Genomic DNA, 9,240 nt, shown 5'->3' with positions numbered 1-9,240 from the left:
GTGCTCTGTCTTTCCACTGTACTATTTCATTTTGAAGATTAGATCCTTCAGATGTGTTCTATGGTTCTCCTGAATATGAGTAGGTAATACTTGAACAATAAATACTGTAGTTTATACTCTCTTGCATCACTAGCACAATTCGCTTACCTTTCAACACGATGACAGGCAAAAAAAAATTCGGTTTCTTAACAAATAATAATGTGCTAAGAAAATTAGAATTATCTACAGTAATATTTTGTTTCAATCTTATACGTCAGTTCTGCAGTATATTTTTTTCTTTACAAAAGACGGTCTTAATTATTCATTCTCGTAATATCACTGTTGTACAGAATTCCGTATTTCTCTGCTACTCTGTTCCCTGACCACAATTAATATGGAATCTTCTCTTGTGTCAGATTTGTATTGCAGGTATCAATAGGAGATGTTAGCTGTAACTTTAGAAAGGCAAGGTGGGTGCATATATGATCTTTAGATTAAAGTCCTTATGTTTGGTTACAAGATAAAGGAACTGTAGACATATCTATATTTCTGTACTTTACATTTAAGGATCGGATTCCTGCTCCAATTTTGTGTTATGATTTGATTCCATTTGCAGATCGAGCCAAACTAGGTTTCACCATAGTTTTCCAACTTACTGCTGCTATAATACCTGAAATCTAATTCATTCAGAAGTAAGTTGCCAGTTCTCTTGGCTATGGTCTCAGCTTTTAAAAAACTGAAATAGCTTGCCATTGTGTGTCAGAAAATTTAAAATTGACCAGGTTTCATATTGTCAACAGAGCAGACGTAGCTCAATGTACTTTTTTTCATTACAGTGGTTGCAAGCATCAGCATATGTATGCGTTTTTCCCTTTCAAAAGTTTGTTGCCATTTACCTTGCAGGTGTAAGTTGATATTGTCTAACTGATAAGTTTCTGTATTCTCTGACCAGTTGATATTATTTTTAATGTAAAGCTAAATTTTACATAGAATAAATAAATTTCCTTTGTAGTATATATGATGATAAATATTCTGATTTCTGTTTGATAGTAAGTCAGATGACCTTTTATTGCTCTTAGTTATAATTGAGTATTCATGCACAATGCAAATTTTAAGCATGATATTTGCAGGTCGTATTTAGTAAAACACAATTTTTTTTGTACTTACCTACCTTTAATATATAGATTATGCATTTAATTCATGCCCCAGTATTATGTATACCATGTAGAGCTGTGCTAATAGATTTGGGAAAACTTGATTTCATACTTTTATTTTTCATCTTTTCCTGGAGCTGAACTCTTTCATTTTACTTGGAGAAGTTTACGAATGGTGTAACAATGTCTACCATGGAGTATCATATCTAGCCTCCAGATTCATATAACTTGCACTTGATGACCCACTTCTTTCTTTCATGAGCGTCTCTGATAATATTATATGTACATTTAACAAGTACGAACTTGTGAGTGCTATCTGTCAGTCATGGCCTAACTCAAGAGCCTTATCCCAATTCTTTTCATCTTCTATTTTCTAACCATTAATTTAATTATACAACACTACCAAGGTGGCTTGATTCCTATGGTCACATTGAAAAAACATCTGCTTTTGATTTAAGCTAACTAATCCATGCGCATTTTCTGCATTTATTTCAAACAGCCTATAATATTCCTTTCACCTGTCAGAGAACTCCTACATTTTATTTCTAATCGGTTTGCAAGGTTTATGCATTAGCAAGATACCAGAAGCAAGTTGGGATAATTCAAAGTTTAGTTGATAAAATTTTAAAGCAATAGTTTACTATTCCTTCGAGCCATTGAACCAACCAGATGGAGATTAATTATTTCACTCTTGGTCTTTGTATATGTATAATGACTGCAGTGAACTCTATTTTCTTAATGATTTATTCTTTGTTAATTATGTGAGTCTTTTGAAGTTTTCATTGAATTAAACATAAGTTGGATGGATTTTTCCATCGTTTTTTGTGTGGCCAATTTTCTTTATATATTGTAGACTGATCTGATTTCAATGTTTGCATCTACACCTTATTGTCTTTTTTGATTTCTGATTGATAAAGAACTCCTTGGGGATAGCTAACATTGTATGTTCCTATTTTCTTTTCTGTTATATTTTCAGATTCTATGGATGCATACCTTTAATTCGTGTTTCATCACCGGTTAATGTTTGTTATGGAGTTTCCCCCTTTCTCAGCCATGCCAGGTTAGTATCATCAGAACTTAGTACTACAAAGTTTGCACCTCGCTTCTCTTTAGCTGCAAAATGTTTGTCCTTCTTTCTACCCTGTTACACATAATTAATTTATTCTAAAGTAAAAGAACTCGATGTGGTCCTCCCGTGCTTCTTATTAAGTAGCCTAATGTTGTTCTCCCACGGAATAGTCAAATTTTGGTCTTGCCGTATATTTTAGAATAGTTTTACATACAACTCACTCCTGCATACTGTTTTTGGTGTTTAAGATGTTGAAATGGCTATGTGTGGTTAGTAACTCGGGCTTAACATCGCTTAATATAATATTCCTATAATATTCTCTTTGATCCACTGTAGATCAGTAGCATACTAGCTTTATATTCTAATCAAATGAATGTACTAAAGACAATGATAGGAAAGGAGATCTATTATATTTGATAATACTACTTCAAAACCAAAGAAAACATAAGAGTGCATCTACGTCAATTGAAGTTCAGAAATACAATGGAAAATTAAATGAAGAAGTATATATGTATCCTGGTCATAAGAATTGCAATATGCACCTTTAGATATTATGAATGCAAATATATATGCTTATGTTGTTTCTTTCCTAATGTTTTAATTCTTAAACACATTTTTTTTCTTCTTAAACACAAAATTTGAATAAATTTGGGAAAAACTAATTCACACACATGGAGTTTATTTCTTATTAATATCCCCTTGTTCCTAAAAAATGGTAGCCCACGCAACAGTTGCACGGGTTGGCGACTAGTGGGTTGCATAATTGAATTGCGGGCAAATGAATTGCAACACACAAATGCTTGCATTGACCTAGAGGGTAGCTACTCATTAGTAGCTTATACTTTATAGCTTTGATTTAAAGTGATCATCTGCTACATAAAGTAGAGATAAATCTCCGTCATACGCGGCCTAATCGACAGCAAGCCATGTCAGAGGATATTTAATCTGTATCCGGGCTGTAGTAGCTTAGAAGGAAACCGTCAGAAGCTGGTCATGCCCTCTACATAAAAATCTAGCGATAAACTAAACAAACTTGAGTTTTGGCAACTGAGTAACTGACCGGTTGGTGCGTTGGGAGGAGCTGGAGGACAAATCAATTAAACTCATAATCGTTTGACGTCCGCCAACCTGGCCCTACAACTAACATGCCTAGATACTAGCATTACTTTCTTTATTCATGTAGAATCCAGCTGCGGCATATCACCAAAAGTTAAGCATCACTCTGGATCGATCTGAATTAGGAATCCCAAGCAGGAGTAGCTCGCAAAATAACCCACACCACCAGCACCAAATCGAACTGAGCAAAAGCCAGCAAGCTAATTAGCACCCCATTATTGAGCTAGTGCTAGTTGATAAGACCAAGATGCATGGACACGAGACATACCAATTTTGGAAACAGGGGTTAAGGAGTGCAGGGGACCAACCAAACGCGAGGAGGCGGCACGACTGATTCCCCAAAATTATTCCCATCCACTTTCAAAAGCCTTGGAGGAGACAAGATATTTTCGAAGAGAGCACACCCTACATCATGCTGCTAGTACTGTACTTGTTTAATCGCACAATCCTGTAAAGTTGAGGACGAGAAGGACCCGGCGGCCCCATCGCCCATTTTGTTAAGCTTAAGCCATGTCTGTCGCGTTTTCATTTGATCCCGTCTACTCGGGGTGCTTAGATTAATTCACCGTGCGTACCTGCACCAGTGACACGCGAGCGCGACCATATTCCGGTGGCGTTTAGCTGGCCGGTGGCATGCTCGCACGGACTAAATAGGGTCCATGAGTTCCAGCTTTTACAATTTTCTAGTAGCAGCCAGTGTTTGTACTAATCTCCCAGTGTACAGTTGATCGAGGCGTGACCGATGATGGTAGCAACAGTAAGTATGAGAGGAACAAGAGCACGCACAAGTGGACAACCTGCTCTACAAGCTCCTACTCCGAGAGGAACAATTTGGGAGAGACCACACCCAGTTGCTGCCAGACGATTGAGGCAGTTGGGTTAGCTGAGTTTTGATGCGATCGCCACTCTTCTTTTTGCTCTGTTGGATCACGCCGATGGTCCAAAAGGCGGCAGGGGTTTAATGATATATATCACCGGAAAATCTCATGCGATGGCGACGCCAAGAAGACTGGGGATCGAGATTTATATCAGTATAGTCTGTGTGGTGAAGGATCTGCAATTGGACACTTGTCCCGCTCTCAGAGCGCCAGACACGTCTATAAGTATATGCTAAACCCGATCGAGCAGGTAAGCAAAGCATCACATGGGTTTATTAGTCGAGTAGTAGCTCATGTCCTCCTGTCACGCACGCTGCCCATAATTAGCAACCATAGAGACCTAATTGGCAAGCCGGGCCCTCCTCTCTGCAAGCAACCACGCCTGCTTGCCTCCCTGCCTTTTGAGGGATTTTGACGTCTGTGCCTCTGTCTCGACCTGTGGGTGAGTGAGAGTAGAGCTAGGGAGCTTATCTCAGTCTGGGAGGAGAGCAAGTGAGCAGCATGGACGGCCTGCACACGGAGCTGGCGCTGGGGCTGATCGGTTGCGGCCACGGCGAGCTCCAGACGGCGCCGTTCGTGGCAAAGACATACCAGATGGTGTGCGACCCCAGGACGGACGCTTTCGTCCGGTGGGGGAGGGGCAACAACAGCTTCCTCGTCACCGACGTCGCCGGCTTCTCCCAGCTCCTCCTGCCCTGCTTCTTCAAGCACGGCAACTTCTCCAGCTTCGTCCGTCAGCTCAACACATACGTGAGTAACTAACTATTTACCGCCATCTAATTGACTTTTATGTTCCCCTAGTTTGTAAATACTACTTGCTTGTACAAAAGCGTACTCTAAGCTTGCACGTGCACTGTACACTTGCTTGGAACAAATGGATGCTTACTGGTAAGATGGATGGAATTGTTGCGCAGGGCTTCCGGAAGGTGCACCCGGACCGGTGGGAGTTTGCGCACGAGTCGTTCCTGCGCGGCCAGACGCGCCTGCTGCCACGCATCGTTCGCCGCAAGAAGCGCGGGGAGGGCGGCGCCGCCTCCTGCTCCTCCACCGTCGACAAGCAGGATATGGCAGAGGAGATTGATGAGGACGAAGAGGGGAGCGAGGCGCTGCTCGAGGAGGTACAGCAGCTGCGGCAGGAGCAGACGGCCATCGGGGAGCAGCTGGCGCGGATGAGCCGGCGCCTGCAGGCAACGGAGCGGCGGCCCGACCGGCTCATGGCCTTCCTCGCCAGGCTCGCCGAGGATCCCGACGCCACGTCTGCCCACCTACTCGAACAGAAGAAGCGCCAGCGCATGCACTTCCCTGCCTCTCCCATCGCGCTTCCTCTTCAGCCGCCACAGCCGCCACCACCGCTGCTGGCGATGACCGAGGATGCAGTTGATGACGGAGTCTGGCAATGGGCGCCGGAGCCGAGACTCACGACCTTCGAGCAGCCCACCGGCAGCTCCACATTGCAGCAGGTGCCGGAGTTCGATAGGGGCGGCGGCGGCATGGGCATAACTGATGGTGGGACTGCGGTGGAGACGCCCTTCCCGTTCTGCCTACTTGGCGAGTGTTTCTTCTAACATGGAGCATCATGCATGCACATGCACCACCTTACTAGTTTTAGCAATCATTTGTACACACCTGCAAAATATTTTTTTACTCTGTGTTCTTATTATTCTTACAGGGCACATATACTACTAGAGAGTACAGACTGCTAAACTGTGTAACATTTTGCCTAGTGCGCCAGCTAGAGTAACGATCGGTCGACCATGTGTGGTGTCAATTACTACAGTACAATTACAAGTAATTTATCTTTGTACTTTGTTAATTGGAACATCCTCCAAGCTTATAGGGGAGTACTACTAGAAAGATTATATTAAGCTCGGCACACTTTGGTTCTCAGGAAACATCGTCGTGCAGTTTCTACGAAAATGTTTCGTCCACTTGGCGTTGGATTAGACTTTGGCTTATTATAGTCGGTAGTTTTCGCCTTTGCTACTACTATATGTGGCATTAAGGTGTTGGAATGTCGGGCTTGGTTGCTTGGGTGGTTCGACCGTCGACTTGTGTGACAAGCATGTGTATGTCATGTTGTTGTATCGATTATCTGCCAATTCTTATAAACTGATCAATTCTGAGCGGCAAGCCTTCTGCCATGGTGTTGTGGGGGAGTCGCTTTATTTCATTTTATTCATATACAACGGGGTGCTATCAGTATTCCTTACTTTAGCTAAGGGATGTCTTCATTTATTAAATAAATTTTCTACTAAAATTTCATTAATTTTTATTAATTAATCGTTAGTTATGAAAGGTGATGAGATGACATACAGAGAGAGCTAAGAGAAGAATTGCTTTCTCTACCAATGTGGTTGCGTAGTACATGGACGGGAAGGATATGAACCCGGGTGCATGTGCATCCTATAATGCAATTTTATTTAAAATGCTAGAGTATTTCAAAGTTTCAAAAAAAATTGAAAAAATACACGCGTGTATATTCAATGTTAATACTTATGTGTGCAGATTTTGGCATAAAAACAACTGTGTGACCTACACATAAATGTGAAAGTGGGATTTCCTATCACCGTGAACAGTACACCACCAATCATCATAGTGCCATTTGAACATTTTGTTATTTTCGTGTAGGCTACATACAAGTGTATTTTTCAGCGAAAACTTACACAAATAAGTATCAACATGATATGTACATGAAAAAATTTATTTCAATATTTTGACATTTTTAAATAGCCTTTTTTCAATATTAGAGAAAACGGGTGCACCTACACCCGGGTGCATCCTAGTATTTCCCTGTAGCACATGCAGAAGAGGAGAACAACTCTACGGAGCATGTTTTTCAGTTAGAGCAAGTACAATAGAGTCCAGTCAGCTGACTATAAGACATTAAATAACATATTTTAGATGAGTTGGAGGAAAGAGAAGAGGAGAGAGATGGAGGCAGGCTACTATGCACATAACGTAGCTTCTTCCACGTGCTCCTAGAGCACTTTGTGAGAGTGAAAGGTGAGCCATATGTTAGTAAAGTCGTTTCATTCTTATAGCCAACTATTATACATGTTAGCTATAAAATGACTACAAATGATATGGCATCTTGTTATAGCCAGCAGTTGGCTATACTATTGGAATTGCTCTTAGAGGAGAAAATCCCAATGGTTAGTGAAAGTGATCTGTAATTCGGATCCCCTTTCTGGGCGCATTGCCCAACAAGTAGGAAGGCATGATGTGCGTGCACGCTGAGCTATTAATGGTCCAGGTGTCCCGTAGCTCCATTATATTACTCTCACAGTAGTACACTTGAGCGTGATGATTTTAATTAAAGTACTCAAGGAGTAATCAAACCAAAGGGCACGAGAGGGCGACATCGACGATTTCGACGGGTTTTCTCTCGGTCTCTAGCTCCATCGCCCGCCGGTGGTTGGAGCGTGGGTACATTACATTTCTTAATCATGCGCACAGTGATTTAGGAGCACTTGGGTGTGAGAACATCGTGGCTTCACGGTGACTGAGCATCTGAAATCCTTGTTAACTTCGGTGGTGCGCAAGGTGATCGGTTTCATATATTTCCTGTGTCCCTTTCCAGGATGCGACTCCAACAGACCAACAGGCGCCCGAATATACGGGAGGAAATATATATACAAAGATTTGTGTGTCCAGCCGGTAAAGGTGTACGCGTGTACATATTACATGGTACACACTTTAGGGTGTGATAGTTTGCTCGCAAGCCTGTATTTTTTTAGCATTCCGTGGTCCAAAATTCGTTGATTTGGTTGCCTGGCCTGTTTTTAAATCTCAGACCGCACGGTTTTTTGAAGCAATATTTTGCCTTCAGGCGGAGGAATGCTCGATTCCACAATTTTCAAGCTCTGGCCAAGCTCTGCGCTTGCGAATAGGGGAGAAACTGTGTCCCGTTTGTGCAAGCTCGAAGATAGTGCGAGCTCGCGTGCGTCCTTGAAAATTTGGTAGGAGAAATTTCAACACTCCCCATCGCTTCGAACCCTTTATATCACCGCTCGACTCACCGGCAAATATCGCAACACCATACTCCCCTCCCCCATCGACATATCTATTCCAGCTAGGAGTTTTACCGACGAGCAGGTAAGCAACGACATCTACCCTGGTAGCTACACCTAGTGGTCTTCCACTTCTTCTCCTACCTTGACGCTTGCATCTTCTCCAATGACGGTGAGTTCTTCAGACCCTAACTAGTTAGGATTTTTGAGCATGTTTGTAGATCTAACTAGAGGAATGAGAAGATTTGTGGCCGCATGTTGCTTGTTGGTAGTGGAGTACTGATTGATGTGCATGATGCATTGTATGACCGCTGTAGCTTAGTTGGTATCACTAGTTCTTCTAAAGCTGTTCAAATCTTGCTTAGTCTTGATCAATCTTGCTTAATCTAGCAAGTTGTATGTTGATTATGTATGTCAGTGTTGTAGACCTACACTAAATCTTAACCGGCGAGAAAACTGGCACGCCGAACTGAGTCGACCAAGCCTTGTGTGCTGATGCCAATTCCGGCAAGCTTTCCTGTCCGCCGGACCATCCGGTGTGGGGATCGGTGCCGCCGAACTTACTGCTAGATTGGGTCGCAGAATTACCCTCAAAACGACTGGTTTTATCCCTTGGAATATAAATAGTATTTCTTCCTCCTTGAGAAGGTAAGGTCGAGCATTCCTCTCTCTCATACTCCATTGTTGAACCTTCAAAAGCTTGTTTCAACCTTTTCCTTCTTTCCTTCTATGATTCTTGCGCCTTTTTGAGGAATTTGGAAGAGGAGATCTAGATCTACAATCTCCACCAATCAATTCCGTCTCTTTATGAAGGGAACCAATTAGATCCTAATCTTGGAGTTATTTGTTGATTTTCTACTTTGTTCTTCCTCTCCAACACTTGTTGATTTGGTGGGATTTGAGTGAGAAGGATTTGAACACCTTTGATTTTTCTTGCTTTGCATCCTTACATAGTGTTGATCTTCCCATTATGTTTTACTCGAGTGAGAGATCGTGGGTTTGCTACTCTAGGAGGGTGATGACCTCCTATTTGA

General features: G+C 42.2%; 1 protein-coding gene across 1 annotated transcript; it reads left to right on the top strand.

Annotated features, from left to right (window-relative positions):
* Positions 1 to 4,697: 4,697 nt before the first annotated feature.
* On the top strand, positions 4,698 to 5,933 carry LOC124665393 (heat stress transcription factor C-1a-like). The gene is made up of 2 exons (XM_047202806.1): positions 4,698 to 4,946; positions 5,111 to 5,933. Exons 1-2 carry the CDS (start codon positions 4,698 to 4,700, stop codon positions 5,759 to 5,761), a joined length of 900 nt encoding a protein of 299 aa, XP_047058762.1. The 3' UTR covers positions 5,762 to 5,933.
* The last annotated feature ends 3,307 nt before the right edge of the window (positions 5,934 to 9,240 follow it).

This window comes from Lolium rigidum, chromosome 6 (assembly GCF_022539505.1).
Source record: "Lolium rigidum isolate FL_2022 chromosome 6, APGP_CSIRO_Lrig_0.1, whole genome shotgun sequence".
NCBI lineage: Eukaryota > Viridiplantae > Streptophyta > Magnoliopsida > Poales > Poaceae > Lolium > Lolium rigidum.
The sequence above is the reverse complement of the archived record's forward strand: the minus strand, read 5'-3'. Positions and strand labels throughout refer to the sequence as shown.